Source organism: Bos indicus x Bos taurus, chromosome 14, assembly GCF_003369695.1.
Source record: "Bos indicus x Bos taurus breed Angus x Brahman F1 hybrid chromosome 14, Bos_hybrid_MaternalHap_v2.0, whole genome shotgun sequence".
Taxonomy (NCBI): Eukaryota; Metazoa; Chordata; class Mammalia; order Artiodactyla; family Bovidae; genus Bos; species Bos indicus x Bos taurus.
This window is the reverse complement of record NC_040089.1, coordinates 24,671,115-24,697,716: the sequence shown is the minus strand read 5'-3', so window position 1 is coordinate 24,697,716 and position 26,602 is coordinate 24,671,115. Positions and strand designations below refer to the sequence as shown.

At 43.7% G+C, this 26,602-nt stretch overlaps 1 protein-coding gene across 3 annotated transcripts in view; it reads right to left on the bottom strand.

Annotated features, from left to right (window-relative positions):
• FAM110B (family with sequence similarity 110 member B) overlaps positions 1–26,602 on the bottom strand; it is a 142,214-nt gene that overhangs the window by 48,733 nt on the left and 66,879 nt on the right. For 2 of the 3 annotated variants that reach the window (XM_027561023.1, XM_027561022.1), the window contains one exon: positions 19,265–19,353. Coding sequence is in view for 1 of the 3 variants with exons in the window: in XM_027561022.1 (XP_027416823.1) it covers positions 19,265–19,353 (89 nt within the window). In the remaining 2 variants the exon portion in view is untranslated. Of the gene's footprint in view, positions 1–19,264; positions 19,354–23,609; positions 23,812–26,602 lie in introns of those variants that run through there. The other variant, XM_027561024.1, reaches the window with a different exon arrangement.

Below are 26,602 nucleotides of genomic sequence, written 5' to 3'. Positions count from 1 at the left end.
AGAAGTTTGCATAATCCAGGCCTGCCTTCCTTATTTCACCCCACTGCTTATGAAAGGGGTGAGCATCTTTTCCATACCTGGAGAACTGTCACTCTTCTAAGTTTGGATGGGCTTCCAATCTTTAGTCCTTTGTGCCTCCAAAGTCGGCATATCTCTGAGAATTCCTTTCAAGTGACATTTCTGGTGAAGTCATTTCCTCTGGGACGTCTTCATTCTTGTTGTCTCGGTCACTTTCCTCATCTCTCTTTGCTTGGCTTTTGTCTGCACCTCTGGGGCATCTGGGCTGGCGGCAGCATTACCTTCCCTACAGTCAGAGCATCTTCTACTGACGTCTGATGGGATTCTCACTTCAGCATCATCATGTTCACGGCTCTGCTGCATGTCCATCTGTCTGGACCAATTCTCTTGGAAGTATCCATGTTTATAAAATGTCGTAAGTTACCACCTCAAAACAAGGAGGAAGCACAGCTCCATGCTTCCTGTCTGTGGGTGAACTGACCAGTACCTGCGCAGTGACTTATCAATGGCAGACTCCAAATAAAGCGATGTGACTGGTCATAGGTCAAGCTGACCCCCTGCTATTTACTTAGAGATTTACAGACTGAAGAGCTAGCTATGAGGTTTATAGTTCATGTAACTACAGCTAATATACTGCAGTAACTGAAATGTGGGCTGTGGCTTTAAGCAACTGGTTTTATTCAGCTAAAACATGTAACGGAAATTCATGCAGAGTGGAACCATGTACATGGGGGTAGAATTCAAATGCATCAGCTTTCTTCCAACTCCATGGGCTACGACAGAGTATTTCCTATTTGTTTAAGCTGGGGCAGCTGTCAAGTTCCTAAGGTTTGCATGAACATTCAGAGGTGAAAAAGACATCTGAATCTAGGAAAAATGAAACATTCTGAAAAGTAACCACCCATCAGGCAGTAGAGCTGTGATGAAACCCAGGTGTATCCAGCACCAAAACTTGTTTTCCAACTTTAGGTAACATGCAGCCCGAAGCGATTTTATGAAAATGGCCAAAGTCTTTGAAACCATCCCCTCCTCCCTGTCCCAGGGCACCTGGTTCTGCAGGTTACAGCTCTGGGCTGCACCCATCCGAGGAGGCTCTCATCTCCCAGGAAAGGCAAAGCAAAGGCAGACTTCTCTTTCTGTACGCACTTGCTAGTACAGAAATCCAGTCGATAATATGACAGTCATCTTTGCCCAAATTTCTTTCCATAACTGAAACCATGTATTCTGGTTTAAAGTAGCCAACTGCTTTAAACCAGAATACATGGTTTCAGTTATGGAATAAAACTAGTTTAATTAAATAAATTAAATTTATTAAACTAGTTTAATTTAAATAAAACTAGTTAATTAGTTAATTTAGACACAATCAGAAGCAAAAATCAGACATGAAGTATATATAATTTTATAGAAGATCAAATTATGTAAACCATGGTAAGCCTCTAGTATTATAATCAAATTATACAATAAGAAACTGGCTTGGTCAGATGGTAAAGAATCCGCCTGCGATGCGGGAGACTGGGTTTGATCTTTGGGTTGGGAAGATCCCCTGGAGGAGGGCATGGCAACCCACTCCAGTTTTCTTGCCTGGAGAATCCCCATGAACAGAGGAGGCTGGCGGGCTACAGTCCATAGTGCCTCAAAGAGTTGGACACGACTGAATGACTAAGTACACACACACACACACACACACACACACACACACACTGTAGATACAGGCTTCCCAGGTGGTACTAGTAGTAAAGAACCTGCTTGCCAACGCAGGAGGTTTGAGAGAAGTGGGTTTGATCCTTGGGTTGGATCCCCTGGAGGAGGGCATAGCAACTCATTCCGGTATTCTTACATGGAGAATCCCATGAACAGAGGAGCCTGGCGGGCCACAGTCCATAGGGTCAGACATGACTGAAGTCACTTAGCAGCATGCAGGCTGTAGACTCACTCTAAAACAGAAGTGAATGGATTTGTGGGAATATCCTTTGCAGCTCTGTGTCATCTTTTCCCAGTTCTGTGGATCAGAGGCAGAGGAACTCACTCTGAGTTCCACTGAAGCAGTGGCAAAGTCATCTGCCATCTGCTTCTGTTATTCTCACTCTGCTTCCATGTAAACACATTCTTGAAAAGCGTTGGTGAAGAAGCCAGCATTGTTGAGAGAAAGGAAAAGTAAGATGAGCTGGTCTAGAAAATAACTAAGCAATGTTAATACAAAAGGTTTCCTTTCCTTTCATGTTTTAGATACAGGGCCTAAGACCACTTAAATGGAATATATTTGAGTTAGCAAACTCCAGCTTTTTGCTGTAGCGTCTGCCCTGGGGAAATAAAACACGTGGCCTGGGATTGTTAAGACAGTTACTTCGCCTCCTGGCTGGTGGGCCCAGACTTGCAGGATCAAGGAAATGGGTACCAAGAGATACAAACGCTGGTGAACCTCCAGATACCATTTAGAACCTGGCTATCTTGCTGCTGGTAATATAAATCCACCATGATTAAATTGAAGTTCAGCAGCACACCATCGAGAAATCAACTCCTAAAATATGGAAAATATTAGATTTTGGAGGAAGTCAGTATACCTAGATTGGAAATCAATATAGCTCTAATTAATAATATCTTGTGGTTTATTCTGACTAAATACTCATTATAGTCATGGCTACTTTGGGATTAAAATGAAATTATCACTTGGTGAAAAGGTTAGAAAGATGTTTATAGTGATTTCATTGCCATTTGGGAGTAACAATTGCTGGCACAAGTTTAGATACAATTAATTTATTCTTTAAACAAGGTTAAGCTGGTATAATTAGGAATAAGTGGACCCGCAAGGTCATGAACAAGCAGAGTGTTCAGTGGAGCTGCTGCGTCAGGAATGCTCAGGACTCCACTTTAAATGCAGCCACACTGATTGGGCTTCCCAGGTGGCACCAGTGGTAAAGACCCCACCAGCCAATGCAGGAGATGTAAGAGACACAGTTGAATTTCTAGGCTGGGAAGATCTCCTGGAGGAGGAAATGGCAACTCACTCCAGTATTCTTGCCTGAAAAATCCCATAGACACAGGAGCCTGGCAGACTACAGGCTATGGGGTCACAGAGTTACATGACTAAAGTGACTTGGCACGCTTGCATACTACATTAGGCAGCCCTAGGAAATGAATACAATACGTGAAATACACTCAACAGAGAACAGAATCAATATATGACACCTACATACTGCCCTCTGTGAAGGCGTCTACCTACCTTCACAGGGAATGACAATCTTACGAAACTAAACTACAACCCGTACCCATCAATTGAACTAGTGACTATTTTTTCCAAAGTTACTAAGAAAACACCAGATTAAGAAGTGTCGGTTCGGAATATGCTGTCTGTGAATGTGTATGTGATTGAGTACTACACAGAACCAGGAGAGAGGCTTTTTACCTTCCCTGAATTCCAAAAGATTTTCCTAGACTCTGAGTTACAAGAGAAGAGAAGGGAGAAAGGGACAGAGGTTAGGGCAGGGAAAGGTTTAGCCAGACAGCATCGTGGGAGCACGCTGTAGAGGCAGAAAGCCTGGACAAATTCACAAAACATGACTGGGACACTGAACAAAGGAGTGGCATTTTTGAACGATCAGCAAGCAGGAAAGAGAATGAAGGGGTGGACAGAAATCAACAAAATTTTTAAAAATGAAAATAACCATGTAAAACACACAGCCTTCATTAGTCCCTCCTCCATGTAATACCATATACTACATGATAGAAAAATCACATATAAATAAATATGATAAAAATACACACTTTTCTCAGAGTTTGAAAAACATTTAAATACTCAAAATTATTTGTGTTTAATTTTTTAAACTTATTAAATATTCATTTTAAAAGCTATATTAAAATATTTAAGTATATCACAATTAACACTACTATTAATGTATAACCTTGAATAGTTCTGCACATTCCTTTAGATGCTATTCCCAGTTTAAACCAAGAAATTTGCAGGAATACAGACATTGCACAGAGAAGATTTTGAACAATTAATCATCCTGTCTGAGTAGGGACAGCCCCTCCATTAGGAAGTTGAGATTTCAAAGAGAAGGTGAGTGTCCTGGCAGGGGTTACTCTGCCTGAATGAAGTATGATTATTAATCACATCGAATGTAATACTTCTCAGATGAGACGTGTCTATCTGTAATTTGAAAGGAATGCTTTACTTTCAATCATTATAACTATTCAAAAGTCAGATAGTAATCTTGGATACATTTTTAAAAATACTAGTAGAGAGTTAATGTTCCTGGAACTACCCGGAAGGGCTTAGAGACTAGTAAGTGCGTTTCCATGGTAACAGACCGCTTCGCTGTGGAGAGATCACACATCCCTAAAACCTAGCGAGCTCAAGGGCAAGACAGAGATCTGCATTTTGGCTTTTCAGGGTCACCATCCATGGTAACTTTGGCAGGATTTTTATCCTTATGAGGATGCATACAGCATTCATACTTAGAAGCTGCCGAGGCTTCAACTGCTCCTCTTCTCCAGGGTGTGGATAACACAACGTGAGAGGGTGCTCTGATGGTCAGTGGGGGTGACAAAGTCACCCACAGATTTCCCTTTGCTTCCTGCTATGATTTACAGCACCTGCTTATCCAGTCTTGATGCTGAGTCCCCAGAGATAGGACAGGCTGAGCTGAAAGGAAGGACCTTCCAACAGCCTTCAAGGAGACCAAGTGCATGGGTGGCCACTGTCCAGCAGGGGCTCCATGCACACCAGCTGGACAACTGAGCCATGACAAACGGCCAAGTGGTCATGAGAAGGAGGGAGCAGAGAGGATGAGGGTCCGCTTACACCCCGACTGCCAAAAGATGTATGGATGCCCGTGACCTGACGTAGGCCATCAGCAATCCCTGACCTAGGGCGTCTCCATGAGGGATGGTGCTAGAAAGAAAGGCCTCCACTTGCTTTGTTTCACTGGCAGTTCTGGCTGGAGAGGTGAGTATGAAAGAGGTGAGTATGAAAATACCCCTCTCTTCTCTTCTGGAGCTCACTTCTAGACGGGCGCTGCTCTAACCCTCTGCAGAGGTCCACCCAAAAGCAGTGTTTACTTGCGGGACAAGGGTCCAACCAGACCTACAGTCATGGACCCAAGGGGAAAGCAGTCCCATGGGGACAGGACCTGTGTGTCTCATTTTCCTCCTGATACAGGGATCTGAACCACATGGTGTGGATCAAGTGAGAAAATCCAGGTAGAGCCTTAAAAGGAGGCAGAATGCACAGCTGTTGTTAGTATTGTTAATGTTTTTCAAATCAGGCCATGTCCTCTGCTAGGCCATGTGAGGAAGAACTCAAGTCAACCTTACATAAATGATGAGAGGAAAACACTGACTTTCTAAGAGTGTGCACAGACCTCAGCCTTTCTTTTGAACAAAACAAGTTCACTGCAGCTGAATCTTGCTAAACTGTGACACATTTTGGGAAAAGGTCAGAATCATACATCAGGTATAACAAACAAAAATTTCTAAAAGATCAATCACAATTTTAGAAATGTTACGTTTCTAAAGTAAAAAAAAAATTGTTTCAATAGTATTTTACTTTTATGAAATATATTTTTTTTCTAAAAGATGATCTCCTGATCTAAAAATAAATAAGGGCCATGTGACTTTTAAAATGAATAACTTTCATTCAGAAGTAAAAGTTATTATCAATGTCTCCATATTACACCTGTTTCTCTAACGCTGTGTCATATCATTACAATGTTAGCAGGTTTACAGTGTTGCTCCAAGCGAGTGTCTTTTCAAGGTAACACAGTTATTTTGGTTCTTATTTTGGTTGTAATCCATTTATCACACCAAATAGAATAACTGCCAAGTGTGATCACAAGTGCTAATAAAAATAAAAATGACCAGGGAAAGAAATGTATCTTGAGTAGTAGAAGATTATGGCTTTGAGCTCAGATTCTACTATGTCTTTTTTGAGGAAGGGTAAAACCATAAAATCAAGACACCCCAAAGTAAATCAAGTCACAAAACTAAATGACTGTGAATCTAAGACACCATGTTTTCAGCACCACTGCCGAGGGAGGCAGCAGTCAAATATAACCCTTAAACAACTAAATACATGCCCTACACAAAGGACCAGGTTGAGAGAGATCTCTAAGTTCTCAGAACTGCAGAAATCACAGCTTAGCCACCAATGACCTTCAAGTGATGAAATCCTTCACGATCCTTGCCTGCTGAAGCCCCCAGCTTCACGGGGACAAGGCAGGGAGGCAGCCTCCGATGGCAGCATCGGAACCAGAGAGTTGATGTGAAATAAAACCACTCGTCTGTGAAGGTTTTACTTCAGCTTGTCCTTGCCCTTTGTTGGAGCATTTCATTGTCATCCTAAAACCTCAGAGCTTTATTACAGAGTTTTCACCATTGCTAAAGGAATATTCATGGCACCAGACTCCGCCGCTATCAGAGACAGTATTTATGTCCATGAGAAGATAAAACTGTTGTTACAAGGGGAAATGTCACAGATTTACAAGCAATCAAATTTACAAGGCAGCGAGTGGATGTGCCTGGGTTTCACCTTGGGAGCCCTCTGATCCAAGACCTAGCGTGAAGGCCAAAAAATCTGTCCTTCATGGTTCTGGGGACAAAATATCACTTCCCCTCCTGCAGCCCCTCCTCACACTCCAAGGAGGGGGCTGGCCAAGGACGAGGGCCTAACTCAGAACTGGCTTCAGTGTTCTTGAAACTTCCACACAAATTTCAGTGCACGCAATCAAGAGAGAATCATGTTTAAACCTTTCTAAAATCTGAGAAATGGGAGAAATAGAAATTGGTTTATTAAAGTAAGTGTTCGTATTCATGAAAATGAATATGTTAGTGGCTCAGTCATGTCTGACTCTTTGCGACTCCATGGACTGTAGCCTGCCTGCCAGGCTCCTCTGTCCGAGGAATTCTCCAGGCAAGAATACTGGAGTGAGTTGCCTTCCTTCTCCAGGGGATCTTCCTGACCCAAGGATCAAATCCAGGTCTCCTCATTGCAGGCAGATTCTTTATTGTCTGAGCCATCAGGGAAGCCCTATAAAAAGAAGTATATATAGTCCCTCTCCTCAAATCTCTTCTAAGACTAAAGAGGACACAATGCATTATGGAAAGAAAGGGGACCATTTCATCGAATTCAAAAGTGAACTGTGAAGGATGGCACATTCTGTCTGGAAATGTCATTTTATTAGAGGAGTTCTAAACTAGATATATGACTTGAAAGCATCATTTGGGTCCTGAAGGGACTGGGAATACAGCAAGTGAGTAAAATAATGAAGACAGCCATGGAGTGACCCTGGGGAGGTGAGAAAATCTGGCCTTTCATACAGACTCTGAACATACATATGCAGGCAAAACGTTTTAATGGAATAACAGAAAGTTGTGATTATCCCTTACTATTAATTATGAAATTATTTGTAATCCTAGCATACTCTACCAGGTATAAAGCAAGTGAAAGTGAAAGTGTTAATTGCTCAGTCATGTTCCACCCTTTTCAACCCCATGGACTGTAGCCTGCCAGGCTCCTCTATCCATGGGATTTTCCAAGCAAGAATACTAGAGTGGGTTACCATGTCCTCCTCCAGGGGATCTTCCTGACCCAGGGATCAAATCTGTGTCTTTTATGTCCCCTGCACCGGCAGGCAGATTCTTTACTGTCTGAGACACCAGGGAAGCCCAACATTTTACTATTGATAATTTATTCATGTTTATATCAACTTCATTGATATTTCAAAAAATTGGCACTGGCTCCTAGAGACCAGAACTTTGGGTGTAGTAAGAACTTTGGGACTCAGCTGTCTTTGAGGCAGTTTTCAGCTGCAGCTTTCCTCAAGCTGAGATCACTGGGGCATCAATATGTAACACAGGCAGACGCAGAGGGTCTGGGCTGGAGCAGAGCCTCATATTCCCAGTACTTGAAGAAACAGAGTTCGAAAACCACTGACGAAGGTGAAGTCATTCTACGATGGACTCAGGAGGTGCTGGTCTCAGCAGAGGTCTGAGGTCTGGTCTTGGAGCCAGGATGGAGCAGGAGACAGAAGGGCTTGTATCCTGGCTCTTTCTGAGTGAGACAGGCTACTCTGAAGTGTCACTGTCTCTCAGGCGTCTGCCTCCTCGTTCGAAATGCTAGGATAACAGTTCCCCCATCGCCAAGCGGATGAAGTGAAAGTGCTTGGTAAAATGTGTAAGTCTGTATGAAGAAAGCAAATGGCTACTGCTGATCAGGAGCCTGCAGTCAGAGGGCTGGGAACAAAGCCCATGGCTCGTATCCCTGGTGGGGGACAGGAGCGGCATTCTGGCCCTACAGTGAGGACAGAGCTGAGGGACAGCACTGTGTCTTCAGGGCTACCACATGATAAACTCGCCTGAAGGGGATTCTGTGGTCAGAGAAGCCTTCAGTACATCTAATCTGCTAAAAGAATATGCTTCCTAAGAAGGAAAAACACATTTGCTTCCAAAGTCTGAGAAACACCGAGCACAGCAAAAACATCACACGTGACACACTTTGGCACGTCGGTAAGGATGGGGCTTCTCAGGTAGCACAGTGGTAAAGAATTCCCCTGCCAATATAGAAGACGTGGGTTTGATCACTGGGTTGGGAAGATCCCCTGGAGAAGGAAACGGCAACCCACTCCAGTGTTCTTGCCTGGAGAATCCAATGGACAGAGGAGCCTGGTGGGCTACAGTCCATGGGGTTGCAAAGAGTTGGACACAAGTGAGCACAATCGAGAGAGAAGGATGGATCTGCAGCCAAACCAGGGTTGGAATCTACCTGCTTTGTTCAACAACTATGTGTTGTGAGAACCTCAGGAGGTGATGCATACGAGGGACTTAGCACCACGCCTGGCCGCTGGGAAGTGCTGGGTAGATGCCAGGCACAGCCCCAGCTCCACAGTCTCCTACTTGTGCCACGTCATGTACTTCCTTACACTCTGCAGCTTTCCTTCCATTAGCAAGCCCGTGTCTTCACTGCGAAATGCTCTGGCTCCAAAACGCGTTCGAGAACTTCACTCTCTTTGGTCCTTGGTAAGGTCATCACCTTACTGACCCGGGAGGAGACTGGAATCTGGAGGCCGTTTGTATACATCACGGCAACAAGGCACAAGCAGAAAACAGAAGTCGCACTCTCCACGACACACCCTCAGAACCACACGGCCGTCCTACTCACAGACATGGCTAAGTGCCAATAAAGTCACTACTTATTAGTTTAAAATTTAAGAACACTTCACGTAGCACTTCCAAAGTGGGTTTCAATAGCACTAAAAATAAGAGATCGATTGGATGCAAATGTCTAATTATCAAAAAGTGCTCTGAAACATAGTCGTACTTAAGATTAATAAGACACACTGCAAACACACATAATGTCAAGTGTCATTAATATAGTACAATGAGAAACCCTAAAATGCTGCAGAGCTGGCATAAAGTGTCTTCTTCAATTCCTGCTTCTTAATGGGAGATTTAAGGTCACGGGTTTATATAGTTTTTCTCAATCGTACTGAGTATCTCTTCCTCGAATGCTTAGTGACTGCAGAATGTTTAGAATAAAAGAGCTGCTCTCCAAGGCCCCAAATGAGGCACCAGACTCCACTCTCACTCCTGGAGGCCACCTTAGATGGGCGGCATGTCCTGCAGTGAAGTGAGCCCTGTACACAACTGACGGACACCAACGCCATGTGTGCAAACCAGCAGCAGCTCAAGGAATGCAGCGAGGAATAAACAGCTGCACAAAAGCAGAATGCGGCACGTTACATAACAGACATAGGTCCTGGGCCGCTGGCCCTGCTAACCCCCACGTGGCCACGGCCTATATCTGTAGACACGTCACATTCGCACAGCAGCAGACGAGAAACCTACAACCACCCTCTACACGTGCAGAACATCCTTAGTTCTGTTAAAGCCCACAAACTGTTCTCAGGCCTCTATCATGTTAGAGGCTGTGCTGGGTTCTAAAGACACACTGAGTTAACACAGAATTCCCACCCTTACACCTCTTATAATCTATGAGAAACTAGTAGAGGCAACTTCCTGTAACACAAACCAGATCAATAAGCACTCTTATGTCCTCAGGTGGGCATCCCTGGTGGCTCAATGGTAAAAGAATCTGCCTGCCAATGCAAGAGACATGGGTTCGATCCCTGGGTTGGGAAGATCCCTGGAGGAAGAAATGGCAACTCATTCCAGTATTCTCACCTGGGAAATCCCATGGATACAGGAGCCTGGTGGCCTACAGGGGTGGCAAAGAGTCAGACGAGACTTAACAGCAAAGCAACAATAACAACACGTCCTCAAAGAATGAGAAAAGGACCTGCCTGCACTCACAGATTGAGGCACCATGAGTACACGGAATATAAGTTGTGAATAGAAGCAGATTTAGGGATAAGAAGGGCCTCCATACAGGAGAGGAACGCTGATCCGGGCCCCACAGTGAGTGGGATCTTGATCCAGTTTCTACTTGAGCTTCTTGCTTTCAGTGGGTCTGTTTTACCTCTCAGAGGAGATGCTGTAATCTTTCTCTTGATTGTGTTTCCACATGTCTATTTAGATGTCAGTCTATTATGGACATTTAAGAACTGACAATTGCTTTCCATTTTGTGTTGGTGAATAAAATTGTTATTTTCGTGGCAGGCTTCCTGGGTTGATAAATAGCTTCTTCCCTCTCCAGGAAGTTCATCAGGACACAGAACTCCACTAATGCAGCAAAAACAACCTGCAGTCTCTTCTCGGATTTCAGCCCCAGCCCACGTCCTCCCGATGTGCCATGTGGACACCAGGGGTGGCTTGTATGGCACTGCTCTTAATAAACAGCAAACAACTGAGAGCCTGGGCAGTGTTATTTATTTATTTTTAATTGAAGGATAATTGCTTTACAATATTGTGTTGTTCTCTGCCATATACCAACATGAATCACCCATAGATATACCTATGTCCCCTCGCTCTTGAATCTCCCTTCCACCTCCCACCCCATCTCACCCCTCCAGGTTGTCTCAGCCACTGGTTTGAGCTCCCCGAGTCACACAGCGATTTCCCCCTGACTATCTATTTTACATATGGTAATGTCTATGTTTCCATGCTACTCTCTCAATTTGTTCCACCCTCTCCTTCCCTGCCCGCCGTGTCCACAAGTCTCTTCTCTATGTTCGCGTCTCCATTGCTGCCCTGCAAATTGTTTCATCAGCATTATCTTTATAGATTCCATATATATGTGTTAATATATGATATTTGTTTTTCTCTTTCTGATTTACTTGTTTTTCACTTTCTTACTTACAGCTTGGGAAGTCTTTGCATTAAGGGGCAAATTGATATAAAATTTTATATCAATTTGCCATGGAACTTGAGAATCATATAAATACTTCAAGCAAAAAAATAATTTCAAGACTATTCATAAATGTACCTGGTATATATTTAATTGTGAAAAAATTTGAATGAATGACTGGCAAAAATTCTTGGATTTTGCTCAAAAGCCTCTTTTTTTTTTTTTAATGGAAAAAGTAAGTTTTACAATGGGCCTCAAAGTAATTCCCAGACTCTGGGAGACAGGAATTGATAAGGAATTCCAGGCAAGGAAAAGCTCACAAACTCTGATGAGCAAAATGTGTGGGGAACAGGAGGAGAGAGATGGACATTGACTTTAGATGAAGGTGGGTAGCCCGGTTGAGAAGTGGCTTTAATTACCAAGCTTCCTGGTAGCTCAGCTGGTGAAGAATCTGCCTGCAATGCAGGAGACCCCAGTTCGACTTCTGGGTTGGGAAGATCCCCTGGAAAAGGGATAGGCTACCCACTCCAGTATTCTTGCCTGGAGAATTCCATGGACAGAGGAGCCTGACAGGCTACAGTCCATCGGGTTACAAAGAATTGGACACGACTGAGGGATTTTCACTTTCACTCTGACATTTATAGGTAACGTCAGAGGTAACCAGAAAGGTAACCAGAAAGAAGGGCTTCCCTGGTGACTCAGCGGCAAAGAATCCACCTGCCAATGCAGGCGATTTGGGTTTGATCTCTGGGTTGGGAAGATCCGCTGGAGGAGGAAATGGCAACCCTCTCCTGTATTATTGCCTGGAAAATCCCATGGACAGGGGAGCCGGCAGGTTAGGGTCCATGGGGTGGCAAAAGAGTCAGATATGACTTAGTGACTAAACAACAACAACCAGAAAGAAACAGGATTTTGGAGCAGGAAGTAACAAGAAGAAAACAGGGCTTCAGAATTTTCTGCTTACTAAGTGGACTGGTCTGAGAGCAAAGACTAAGGCAAGCTGACAAGCAAATGGCAAAGTTAGGAATGGAGCTGTTTGGTGACAAAGAGATGACAATACCAATGCTCGGGACACAGGGAGGCAAGGTTTGATGCCTCTGTGTGCACATGGGGTAAAGAACCATGAGTTCCGTTGGTCCAGAGGAGGGTCCTTCCACTGACTGTCCTAGTCAAAGCTGCTTCTCTTTGACAAAGGATGTTGCTGAGCCCAGCTCTAAGTCTGTCTTTCGGAGCATCAGGCCCATGAGACTCAAGTAAAAGCAAGAGATCCAACATCTTAGGCTCGGATGAACCTACAAGAGTAAGTCTGTCCAAACACCCAAAAAGACCAGGTGCAAGAAAGAATTTCACCTCCTCTGCCAAATAGGAGGAAGTCCCCAAAGAAGAAACTCAGATTAGGAGGATTTTCAGGTTTTCTGTTTTATCTGTGAACCCAGCACCTAACAAAATAACAGAAATGAATATTTAACTACATCTTTTTTTTTTTAATTTTTAAGCTTTACATAATTGTATTAGTTTTGCCAAATATCAAAATGAATCCGCCACAGGTATACATGTGTTCCCCATCCTGAACCCTCCTCCCTCCTCCCTCCCCATACCATCCCTCTGGGTCGTCCCAGTGCACTAGCCCCAAGCATCCAGTATCATGCATCGAACCTGGACTGGCATCTCATTTCATACATGATATTTTACATGTTTCAATGCCATTCTCCCAAATCTTCCCACCCTCTCCCTCTCCCCTAGAGTCCATAAGACTGTTCTATACATCAGTGTCTCTTTTGCTGTCTTGTACATAGGGTTATTGTTACCATCTTTCTAAATTCCATATATACGCGTTAGTATACTGTATTGGTGTTTTTCCTTCTGGCTTACTTCACTCTGTATAATAGGCTCCAGTTTCATCCACCTCATTAGAACTGATTCAAATGTTTTCTTTTTAATGGCTGAGTAATACTCCATTGTGTATATGTACCATAGCTTTCTTATCCATTTAAATTTAGTTTTTAATTGGAGGAAAATTACTTTACAGTGTTGTGTTGTTTTCTGCTGTACAGCAATGTGATTGAGACATAATTATACATATGTATCCCCTCCCTGTTAAGCTTCCCTCCCCTCCCCCTACCCCACACCTCTAGGCCATCAGAGTGGCAGGCTGGGCTCCCTGTATTATATAGCAACTACCTTTATCCTAGGTGTCTTACTTATGTTTTGGCTACTATATATATAATATGTATATATTATATATATATCAAATGCCATAGACTGGGTGGCTTATGAACAACAAATGTTTATTTCCCATAGTTGTGGAGGCTGGACATCCAGGATCACGGGGCCAGCATGGTTGTGTTCCGGTGGGGATCTCTTCTTGGCTGCAGCCTCCCCACTGTGTCCTCACATGGCAGAAGTGGTGGGGCTTCTCCTTGGAGCGTTTTCTGTAGAGGGCACTAATCTCATTCAGGAGGGCCCCACCCTCAGGACTCCAGCACTGCCTGGAGGCCCCAGCTCCTAACACCATCACAGGAGCCACCCAGAGTTCAGCGTAGGAATCTGGGGAGGGACACACACCCACTGAGACCACAGCATTGGGCTACTGAAGAAAGACCAGCATGGAGAGGATACTCCAGTGCTCAAGGATCACACAGTCCTGAGCAGTGTCATGTGGTTTTGAATGTCAGTATTCAAAACACACAAATGCTTTCTCAATCACAGTGATGCAGCAGACACCCAGCAGGCTGGAGAACAGACCAGACAGGAGGGTCTGATCACTCTGAAGGTGTCTTCCTCTCTCTCTCATGCACCTGCTCTGACGCCCTCTTTATCACTTGACTTTTTGGCCTCTTCCCTTTTGTTATTCATTGAGAACTTGGCCTGGTTTCCAGCATGTATGCTCAGTCATTCAGTAATCTCTGACCCTTTTGTAACCCCATGGAATGTAGCCCATGCCAGGGTCCTTTGTCCATGGAATTTTTCAGGTAAGAATACTGAAGTGGGTTGCCATTTCCTACTCCAGGAGATCTTCTCAATCCAGGGATCGAACCTGCATCTTCTGCACTGCAGGTGAATTCTTTACCACTGAGCCTCCAGGGAAGCCTCTGGCTTCTAAGGTCTCATAATATTCCACCAGGCAGCTGTGTTCTCTGGAAACTTTCCCACTCCTTTCCCCATAGCCCAATTTTCCTCAACCAATCTTCCCATTCCATTTATGACTCTATCAGTAAGCAATGATATTCAGGTCTGGGGTCTGACAAAAGAGTCAAGGTGGACCTGGGTGTTATATCCAGCGTGTGTCTGGTCACATGGTCACCCTCTGTATGAGGTTAACCTCTTTGATTCTTGTGCCATTGTCTAAACCACAAAGACTAATCTACAGGACATGTGAAGACTGCAGGGGGGCTGTGACCCCCGCTCCAGAGCAGGCCTTCCATAGACAACAGCCTTAACTTTTCTGCTACTCCTTGCAGAAAAAAACTACATTGACAATGAACTGACTTACAATGTAACAGACATTAATAATGAACAACAAACTATATACACAGCAACCTACAGAATATGTCTTTCATTTAAGAAAAGAGCATTTTAAGTATGCCAAATCACTTAATTGGTAATTTAATAATTTAAATTGCAATCAATAGTGGCTTCTTGAATTTCATAATAAATGTGTGCTGCTGCTGCTAAGTCGCTTCAGTCATTTCTGACTCTGTGCGACCCCACAGACAGCAGCCCACCAGGCTCCCCCTTCCCTGGGATTCTCCAGGCAAGAACACTGGAGTGCATTGCCATTTCCTTCTCCAAGGCATGAAAGTGAAAAGTGAAAGTGAAGTCGCTCAGTCGTGTCTGACTCTTTGTGACCCCATGGACTGCAGCCCACCAGGCTCCTCTGTCCATGGGATTTTCCAGGCAAGAGTACTGGAGTGGGGTGCCATTGCCTTCTCCGAAATGTGTGCTAAATCCTCACAAATAGAGGATTTTTTAATAAACTTTATATATATAAACTTTATTTATTTATATATTTTTTTAAAGATTTTTTTATGTGGACCATTTTTAAAGTCGTTATTGAATTTGTTACCATATTGCTCGTGTTTTATGTTTTTTATTTTGGCCACAAGGCATGGGGGATCTTAGCTCCCTGACCAGGGATGGAACTTGCACCCACTGCATTGGAAGGTGACGTCTTAAGCACTGGGCCACCAGGGAAGTCCTAGAGTTTTATTTTGGAGAGGGGAATATCCCTATTTCTATTCTCCCAAAAGTCTATACAATTTTTATGAGAGGAATAAAACAACTGAAATCCCAGCTGCTATTTCCAGAGGTTCTCCCCATCTCCCTCTTCTTTTCTAAAAGGCAGTGAGCCAGGTCAGGTTCTTGTTGGCGGCTGGCTCTCCCTGGCCCCAGTAGACCTGCTCAAGGTCAGCCTTGCCAGTTTCGAGGAGCCACCCGACAGGCCTGGTGTAACCTGAGCTCGGTCGGAGTCACTCGCCTGGCAGAGAGCTGATGTGGGAAAAGGCAGAAGTCAGAGATGAGGGCATGAAAGGTAGATGAGTCAGGGACAAGAACTAGATTCCTTTCTGCAGATGACCAGCTTCGTGAGACACTGAGATGGAGAAGAAGTGATGTGGAAAGCTAGCAGGTATGCCCGGTCAGGGCCATTTAACACACAAACAAACGTGCAAGGTTGTTTCTGCTGCCAGCAATCTCAAGTCCCCAGCACTCACGCTCTAAAGGAACGAAACTCCATCCCGAGAGGTTTTGAGAAAGGTGACTTTCTGGGAGAAGACTGACTTTATCAATTACTTAAGTTTGATTAAGATAACAAGCAACTACAACCAAAGGGAACATTATAACTTACTTCCTGAAATTCAATCACATGAATAACGCACAAAGGTTGGTGGCTGTGTGTCCCCAGAAAAGTGACTCACATACACATTACACAGGAGCACTGAGCTTCTAGGCTGAAAACACTCAACAGTTTGACCCAAAGAACATGATAAGGTCATTTTATGCCTGCCTTTTCTCTTTTAGTTTCCTTAAAGAAGGGACCATTTTCAAAAAAAAAAGACCCATCTTGTACTTTTAAAACATAATAATCTTAAATGAACCCATCGAGGAGTGGTGAGAAATGTTAATGACAATAATAATACATATTCTTCATAAGGCGACTTATTTGGCATTTGTAAACTCAGAAAAGAACAAAGTTTTAACAAACTTTACAAGTGACAATAGCCTAAAACAACTGAAAACATTTGTACAATAAGACAGAAACTATGCTTTTCATAGCAATCTCTAGAGTACTTTTTGTCTGTTTCTAGCTTAGCTAAGAGAAAACTGATACAAAAACAATTTAAAGTAACTAGCACACAATGGGAGAAGGCAATGGCACCCCACTCCAGTACTCTTGCCTGGAAAATCCCATGGACAGAGGAGCCTGGTGGGCTGCAGTCCATGGGGTTGTGAAGAGTCAGACACGACTGAGCGACTTCACTTTCACTTTTCACTTTCATGCATTGGAGAAGGAAATAGCAACCCACTCCAGTGTTCTTGCCTGGAGAATCCCAGGGACGGGGGAGCCTCGTGGGCTGCCTTCTATGGGGTCGCACAGAGTCGGACACGACTGAAGCGACTTAGCAGCAGCAGCAGCAGCACACAGTGACTTGGCATTATTTGAGAATTAGACACAGGGGCCCAGAGCCAGAGCTTACAACCTGGCGACACCGTGTTAATGACTGACAGGGTTGACTCCTTTCTCATCTCTCCGATGCAAGATCTGGCCAAACAGTAATACTGACAAAGCTAAAGACAATGATGTCTGTGAAGGTAACTCACTATCTCCTCCAGGCAGCCTACCCAGGAGGCAGGAAGAGTGGCCCTACTCTTCCAGGCCTACACGTGCCCTGACACTTCCCGTGGCTGCCATGTGACCTTCTCCAAATCCTTAGGAGTGTATCTGTATTCTTACTTGTGATGTGGGTAACTGAGGCTTGAGGTGAAAGCCACTGGCAGGGCCAGTAAGCGGAGGAGCTGTTACACCTGTGTCTACTCTGCCTCCCACGCCCGGTACTTTCCTGGTTACTGTGCATGTGTGTTCAGTCGTGTCTGACTCTTTGCAACTCTATGGACTGCAGCCCTCCAGGCTCCTCCATGGGATTCTCCAGGCAAGAATACTAAAGGGTACGGCCATTTCCTCCTCCAGGGGATCTTCCGACCCAGGGATCAAATCCACATCTCTTCTGTCTCCTGCACTGGCAGGCAGGTTGTTTACCACTTGCGTCACCTGGGCAGCCAATTCCCTTACTGTCAGGAGCCAGCTGTTGGGTGGAGGGGAGAGGGATGGTACAGGGAATCATAAGAGGGATGAAGACGCCCCTTGTTGCTGGGGACTTGTCCTGCTTTTAGCACTTGAAAGTCTCATATTCCAGAAAACTCTGCACTTGAGTGCAAATCAAGAGGGGTGGGTTCCTAGAACAAGTGGAGTTGGGAAGACAGGTTCTGTTGGAGGCAACCTCCATAAAACCCACCTGTGACCAGGTGCCTTTCTATGACCTCGGGGCTGGGAACAGGAGACGCTGAGTTTCCTCCAGCCAAAAGGAGCCCAAGGCTTTCATGTCAGAGCTTCTCACATCTGGGATAAGGTGACATGGTGATAACATTGATGGATTTCAGGGTAGATCACTGATACGTGTTGTTGGCTTTTTCTTGAATCTCTCTTTCCACACATTGTAGAATTCCACTAGGCAGGAGCTGATTCTTATCTGTCAGCCTGAGTTAGATGCTGAGACTGCTGGAGGCCAACACCATCTACCCAATAAAGTTCTGCATGATGCAATAATAAACAACTATAAAATGCATGGTATGCTGTCCAGGTAAAAAGGTGTGTTACATATGAATGCTGGCAAAGAGGCTGGAGGAAGGCTGGCAATGAAACCAAAGCACGTGGTCACTCGGAGACATGGACACCAAGGCTCAAACTTAGTGATTTCATAAGGGTTGCTTTCACCACCTGTCAGGTCCCTGCAGACCTGTGTTAACCAGAGAGCTGCCTCTCTTTCCTAAATATCCCCAACCTCATTTGGTGACGCTGGGATCTCAGTCCCTCTGTCAAAGCGGAGGAAGCCCCTAGACACTGATCTCTGCTCAGCCACTTCCTCAGCTCCATCATGAGAAGATGTGTCTGGATATAGGAAGCTTCCACGCTCACCATCAGGAAGGAATCTGGTAGTGGTGTGGCCGTGGGACAAAGCACCCAGCAATGTCCTTTATGTTGTTGTGTTATTCTTCAGTTGCTCAGTCATGTCTGATTCTGCAACCCAATGGACTGCAGCACGCCAGGCTTCCCTGTCCTTCACCATCTCCTGGAGCTTTCTCAAACTCATGTCCATTGAGTCAGTGACGCCATCCAACCATCTCATCCTCTGCCGCCCTCTTCTCCTTTTGGTTTCAGTCTTTCCCAGGATGGACACAAACATTCCATCCTCCAATACCTGCCCCACCCTCTCGGCCTGTCCCCTGGTTGGCATCGAGGTTCTGCCCTCTAGACGTGACTTCCCGTGGGAGGCTGTCCCACAGAGATCTCTGTGTCCCAAACCCCAGGGTACTTGCTGCTAGCCCCACAGCATTAGGCCAGCCAGAAAGCAGCACCTCATTCCCCAAGTACATAGTGCTTCTCACTGTTCATTCATTTCATTTTGTCTTCAAATTCATGTACTTCCAGATATGAGGGAGATTACTAGTAACTATTAATATGACACAGCCCTTAAAAGACTGTAACTGCCAGAAGACATGTCAACAACAACATGGAAACCCCTGGGAAAGGAAGTCATCATTACTCTTATCAATATTTTTGGTCCTGCAGGACCTCAATAGCGGAATGCCTTTTTTTTTTTTTTTTTTTTTTGCCAGATAGCAAAGTATCTGAAACCTCTGTCTCTCTGTCTTAGTGCCATACTGACATGGGTTTCAGAGAGAATCAATATCTTCTGCTCAGAATGGATCAAAACAAAGCAGTTGACTTACCTGAGAGGGGAATAAGTGTTTGCCCAGTTGCAGGCAGGAATCGCAGGGAATCCTTGCTCCCTTCAAGTACTCTCCACTGCACGAAATAGCTAAAAATAGAGGCAAAAAAGAGACGGCTATTGCTTTTCTATTTGACAAAAATAAGCAGGCTATTAACTGTACACAATAACAGAAAACGACAATTCTTTTAAAACTTGGTCAATAACCTTGAAAGAAAACAGTAACAAACAGGGAGGTAAACCTAACTGCGCTAGTTCTTCTATAACCATTTCATTTACAAGCTCAGTGTTCTTGCTTTGACAACTTTTGCAAGGACATATTTAACCACAGACAGCAAGTATAAAGGTGGTGGTGGTTGTTGTTTAGTCCCTAAGTCGTGTCCAGCTCTTTGCAACCCCGTGGACTGTAGCCCGCCAGTCTCCTCTGTCCATGGGATTCTCCAGGCAAGAATATAGAGTGGGTTGCCATTTTCTTCTTCAGGGGATCTTCCCAGACCAGAGATCAAACACACATCTCCTGCACTGGCAGGTGGATTCTTTACCACTGAGCCACCAGGGAAGCCCCGAAAATCTGTCTAAATTCCGTCAAATGTAAAAGGAGAGCAGAAGGCCTTAATCATAGTAAGGTCAAACAGAAGTGTTATATTCCAAGCCCAGGTTTTACGGGCTTCTCTTTAATGACCACATACAAAATAAATGATTGAAGTATATAAAAGAGCTAATTAAACAAATAAAAGAACCAACAGGCATCCAATAGCAGATGATGACTCCTGGCAATGCAGGCAGTTTCAAAAGCTATCCCTGAATTACTAAGAGCACAACAGTTAGGAAGGTATTTTGAGATTCCTTTAAGAAGCATTTCTATTTCTTTATTTTCTAAAAGATTTTTTTCATGTGGACTATTTTTAAAGTCTTTATTGAGTTTGTTACAATATTGCTTGTTTTTTATGTTTTGTTTTTTTGGCCATAAGGCATATGGTATCTTAGCTAACTGACCAGGGATCGAACCCACACCCCCTCCATTGTAAGGCAAAGTCTTAACCACTGGACCACCACAGAACTCCCAAGGATGCATTTTTAAATTACTGGATATATTAAAACTTTTTTTTAGAATCCCACATGATATAAATCTATCAAAATAAAAATACTTTCATGCAACAATCTAGTGTGCATTCTGAGAAGCAAAAATAGGAGGAAGAAAAGACATGATACTTTCTATTTATGACATTTATTACAGACCACAAATAAGACCACAAGTGATACTGAGTGCACACATGCGTGCTGAGTTGCTTCAGTCGAGTCTGACTCTTTGCAACCCTATGGACCACAGCCTACCAGGCTCCTCTGTCCATGGGATTTCGTAGGCAAGAATACTGGAGTGGGTTGCCATGCCCTCCTTCAGAGAATCTTCCCAACCCAGGGATCGAACCCACATCTCTTTTGTCTCCTGCATCTGCAGGCAGGTTCTTTACCATTAGTGCCAACTGGGAAGCCCTTAGAAGAGGCCTAATGTCTCCAAAATCATTTTCACAGCCCAGGCAGGTTTTGGAGTGTCAACCCTGCAATATAATGCCAGACTCCCTTCAGTGCTTTTTTTTTAAAAAAAATATTTATTTATTTAATTTAGCTGTGTTGGGTCTTGGTGGCTCTGTGGCACGTGGCATCCGAGTTCCCCAACCAGGGACTGAATCCAAGTCCTGTGCATTGCAAGACACAGTCTCAACCCTAGGACCACCAGGGAAGTCCCTCCCTCAGTGCTTCTGATACCAGAGTTGCCCAGGGAACCAGCCAGAAAGCCACCTGCAGGTACAACTCTGCAGCTCTTCACTTCACGGTGTCGACTGACCATTCCTCCTTTCTTTCCACTAGAACTTTCAGACCCTGTTCACCTCAGCTTCTTTGTGGAACATCAAGTTTTACATGGAAGGACTTTTCACTTTTAATCTGATTATCATTTTTCCTACTGTGATTATAAAACTCTAAAAGAAAAAGTTACAAAGCATCACTTATATAAGATAATGCTTTACTTTTAAATTACTATATGTTTTATACTCTAGTTCATGCTCACAGACCTATTTTTGGTAGGTCAGAAATGTCAATCATCAATAAAGAGCTATAGAATTATAAGAACAAAATGTTCAAGTGCCTCAGACACTAATTTTTACTTCTTTATCTCAGAAATACATAGATTTCCCTTCTTGTAGTTAAAAAAACTTAAGATGTGATTCATCTGAAGATAAAGTGCAGATTTTGTTACTTTGCAACAACACAAATAACAATTTATTTGGTGCTATCAGAAAAGAAAAATGCCCCTTTAGTGTATGTTAAAAGATCTTCTAGGATATCATAGTAAATCACTACACAATATTCACACACTGTTATATTGATGTTTACATCTTTAATAAGTTCCTTCTAGACACAGCAAGTCTCAGGATCCAAGCCTGAGAGTCAGCATCAGCCAGAACCACCTCCCTTGGCTTCCTGTGATGCAGAGCCTAACGAGATGCTCGCAGGGAGGTTCACAGGGAGTACGTTGGGCAACAATAATTTACTTTTAAGACAGTCAACTTCTTAGAATGCTCTAAGGCCAAGGTAATTTAGGAAGTGTTTTATGAGATTCAGAGAAGGAAAGGGGAGAGACAAGGATGGGATCACATCAATTAATTCCTCCCCAAGTGTCGGTCCAAGCCCGTCTGTGGGTAGGAGGTTACTTTCCACATCTGCACAGGGAGCAGGTCAGGCAAAAATGAAGAGGCAGGCGAGGAAGAGCAAAGCCAGGAACTGGACCATGCCCTCTGCCCCCTCTACGCAACCTGGTGAGATGTGACCAGGGGTGTGGTTTCCATTATCGGGGCGTCCGAAGAGGAAGTCAGAGCTGGCTGCAGGGGGACTCCTCCACTGACCATCTCACCAGACACAGTATCTCAAAACTGAGGTGCCAGATGACAAGGAACCGCATCCAACTTATTACAGACAACACCCTATCACCACAAACGACAAACTTTCCCAATATTCCTTGTTCTTTTTTACAAACCATTATGTGGGAGAAAGAGTATGCCCCAGGAAAGGATTAGGGAGGGAATTTGCAGGGGCTGGGAGGTATGGGTGGGGAGGAAACCACAGTTAGTATTCTGAAGTTGTCCTCCACCAAAGAACACACTGAACGCCTTGAGCCAGATTACAGCTTCAATTCAAAGCAATTATTTTAACCAGATTCTTAAATGGCAATGTCTGGCTTTTCAGGAGTAGGGAGATAATTCTTGACGGCTTTCAGATACCAGCAGGGTTCTCCACCGATCCTAGACGCATGGTGGCAGTCAGCCAGCCGTGTGACTGGTGACTCAATACACAAGTTTCTGTGGTCTCCACCGTCTGATACAGTGAGGACATCAATTTTTAAGTCTGGGGGCTAAACAGTGGCAAGGGGGCTCTTTCCCAGTAAAATAGAACTCCACAGAGTAGCTGTACTCTAGATACGCTGAAAAGCAAACACTTGGAGTGCATTTGCTTGCGTTTCTTTAAGCTCAGCCTTGGCTGTTTAAATATTTCCTCCTTCCCAATGCAACATCTTTATTACAGAATTCAAGATTATTTACTGTTTGATTTGCAAAATCATCCAGGCAACCACAAACAGAAATTTTTAAATGTTGTCAAACATCAAAGTGGCAAGAACCCCACCTTCTGTGATGTCAACTCCCCATAACAACATCCCTGTTAAACAAAGCCTGAGTCAAAAATTCTGTCTGGCACAGGGCAAATACACACCTTGCAGTGTCTCTGAAAGAATGGGATATGCAAACATCCTCTACAAGAAAGAGGCTTCATGAAAACTACAGAAGGGGAAACAAAGAGAACCCATCCAAATGAAGGCTGCACAGATCTTTGAAGAAACAATAGAGGTTACTTCTGAAGCTGAGACCCTGCGCTGACACCAGGAGGGCCACGGCTCTGTCCTAATTAAAGTGTGATTCTCCGAACTCTCCTCCAGGGCTCATTATTCAGGAGAGTCCGGACCCGTGCAAACAAAGTCGCCCGGGTACCAAAACGCACCTCCAGAGACACCTAAATGGATGCAGCGTCGGGCTCCCCCAAACAGCAGAGAAATCAGTAAGATTTGCTCCCCAGCACTTGCACTCTAGCATCCAGGTAAAAACAAGATTCCCGCACGAAGAAGCTGGTTGTTTACCAGTTCAGCCTTCTCCGGGAGAGCATATTTGAGACGGAACGCTGGAGGGGTGCGTGATATTAACAAAAGCAAGATCAAATTAAGCAGATGACATGATGAGCACGCTTCATTTCATGCATGGCCGTGTTTTGCAGGCGAGATAAAGATGCAAAGTAATTACCATGAGCTGAAACTTTTTCCCTGAGCCCTTTCAGCAGCCGGTGACTGCCCTGCTCTCACAACAAAGACGACCGCCTTCTCCTGGGTGCCCGATTCCTCCTGTAACGTTACCAGCTAAGCACCTCGGCCGTGGCCAGGACGCAGCGGAGTATTTCTGTATCCGTGTCTCCAATGCAGCATAAAGAGTTCTGTGGAAACCTATCAAACCGGCGAGCAGCACGGCTGGCAACCAATGAGGAGCGGCTGGGGCGGAATCCGGCACATGCTCTCTGAGGCTCAGCTGTCACCAGCGTTTAGCAGGCTGCTAATCTAATTATAGCTAGTTTGCTAGCACAGAGCGACCAGAGCCAAGCGCAGGAGCAAATTAAATTTTAATAAATGAAACCCTGCAGACAAAATCATCTTGATTCCTGTCACTGTGAGGATTGATGGGTCACCTTATAAACCAGAAGTGGTTTTTAAAGTGCATTCTTGTTTTTCTTCCAATCTAGAGAAACAAAGAGTGGTTAAATCAATGTATGGTATGACCAGCTTCCTTCAACTTAACAGATTTCAGAGAATATGAAAAAGAATGTGTATATATATAGGTATAACTGAATCGCTTTGCTGTACAGTAGAAATTAACATGACACGGTAAATCAACTATACTTCAACAAAATAAATTAAAAAAAAACTTATATTCCAAACAATATGAAAAAGAAGATGTATATTTATGTATAACAACCACTTTGGTACAGTTGAAATTAACATGACACTGTAAATCAGCTATACTTCAATAAAATAAAATTTAAAAATAAACTTAACAGATTCCAAAGGATATGAAAAATTAAGTGTATATTTATGTATAACTGAATCTCTTTGCTATACAGTAGAAATTAACACAACATTGCAAATCAACTGTAAGTGCGTTAAGTCGCTCAGTCATGTATGACTCTCTGCGGCCCCATGGACTGCAGCCCGCTAGGCTCCTCTGTCCATGGGATTCTCCAGGCAAGAATGCTGGAGTGGATAGCCATTCTCTTCTCCAGGGGATCTTCCTGACCCAGGGATTGAACCCTGGTCTCCTGCATTGCAGGCAGATTCTTGACCATCTGAGCCATACTTCAGTGAAATAAATTAAAAAAAAATAAACACAGATTTTAGCACGGAGGAATAAATAATAAATTCAGTAGTACGACAATATTAGTGGTAGTGGTATAAAATTGGAGTTTTTATTTACCTTGATAAGCAATTTGCCATTTATTTGTCCTAAAGTGCTAACTAGTCTCTCAATATAGCTTGAAATACCATGTAAATTCCCACCTATCCTGAGAATGTACTAATCAAGGTGTCAAAAATCATCAATTTGACTACAGTGATGAATAATAATTCAGAAGCACAAGATATGGAAAAGGGGGACCAGAAGTCACTGTAAAATAAAAAATTAAAGAAATCTGCCCACAGCACAATTTCTTGGTAAAAATAGCTTCAGAAACTGAATCTCGTGAGAGGCATAGGAGAAATGCACGGTTTCCAACAACCAGGCTATTGGGATCCGCTATTCCCTGCTGTGTGACATGGGGCAAGTGACTGGATGTCTCTGAGTCTCAGAGGCAATAGCGGGAAGTATCTTCAGCATCATTGCTGGGAGCTGTGAGCACTCAGCGCTCAGCGTGGACCCTGGCACAGAGCGAGTTATAAATTAAGCTGTTATTCATAGCAGCTATCTTTTCACAACACCACGGTGTCTCCCTCCTTTCCTGGTACCAGACTACTCTAAAAAGAAGTATCTAAACTTCTCCAGGGCACAGCTTTGTCAGAAACACCATTTAGAAATAATCAATGGGAAAAAAAAAAAAAAAAAAAAGAAATAATCAATGGGAACAGAATCTATAAAGATGGTACTGATGAAACAATTTGCAGGGCAGTAACGGAGACACAGACACAGAGAACAGACTACAGACATGGTGGGGGGAGGAAGGAGAGGGTGGGACGAATGGCGAGAGTAGCATGGAAGCATATACACTACCGTATGTAAAATAGATAGCCGGCGGAAATTTGCTGTATGCCTTGGGGAACTCAAACCAAGGCTCTGTAACAATCTAGAGGGGTGGGAAGGGTAGGGGGTGGGAGGGAGGTTTAAGAGAGGGGACATATGTATACCTGTGTATAATTCATGTTGATGTATGGCAGAAACCAAAGCAATATTCTAAAGCAATTATCTTTCAATTAAAAATAAATTTAAAAAAGAAGTAATCAATGGTGACAAGCCAAGAGCAGACTTGATAGCAGACAGAACCATTACTGGTATTCACTGTACTAACAAACATTATTTCCCCTACTTCTTTTTGGATATGTACTATTCACTAACCTCAGCTGACTCTATATGAACCAATCTCAAAAGGAATTGTTGGGAAATGAGGGTTTATAATTTCATTTTGTGAATGATTTGTAATATAGATTAAATGCTATTATAAATCTGAAAAGGGCTTCATGGGTGGCTGAGATGGTAAGGAACCTGCCTGCAATGCAGAAGACCTGGGTTCAATCCCTGGGTGGGGAAGGTCCCCAGGAGAAGGGAATGGCAATCCACTCCAGTATTCCTGCTTAGAGAATCCTATGGACAGAGGAGGCTCGTGGGCCTCCATGAAGTCACAAAGTTGGATATGACTGAATGACTAGCCACATACATCTGAAAAAGTATTTTCAATGGAATATAAGTTGAGGTTTGTAATGAGGAGACTGATTAAATTTTAAATGACACATTTATGTGAAAAGGGCTCACAGCGGAGAGGTTAGCTAGTCAAATGCAACTTTTATCCTTGTATATATTTATTTATTTGTTTTCCCTTCAAGTCATTTTTTTCTTCCAATATGTTCCTCAAAATTAACAGTCTTCAATCATATTAATCAAATCTCTTAAAACTTCTTTTTTGTAACTCCCCCAAATCGGTATATGTTCTACCAATCCAAGTTCCAATCCAATGATAACATGCAAACTTCTCATTTTTGTAA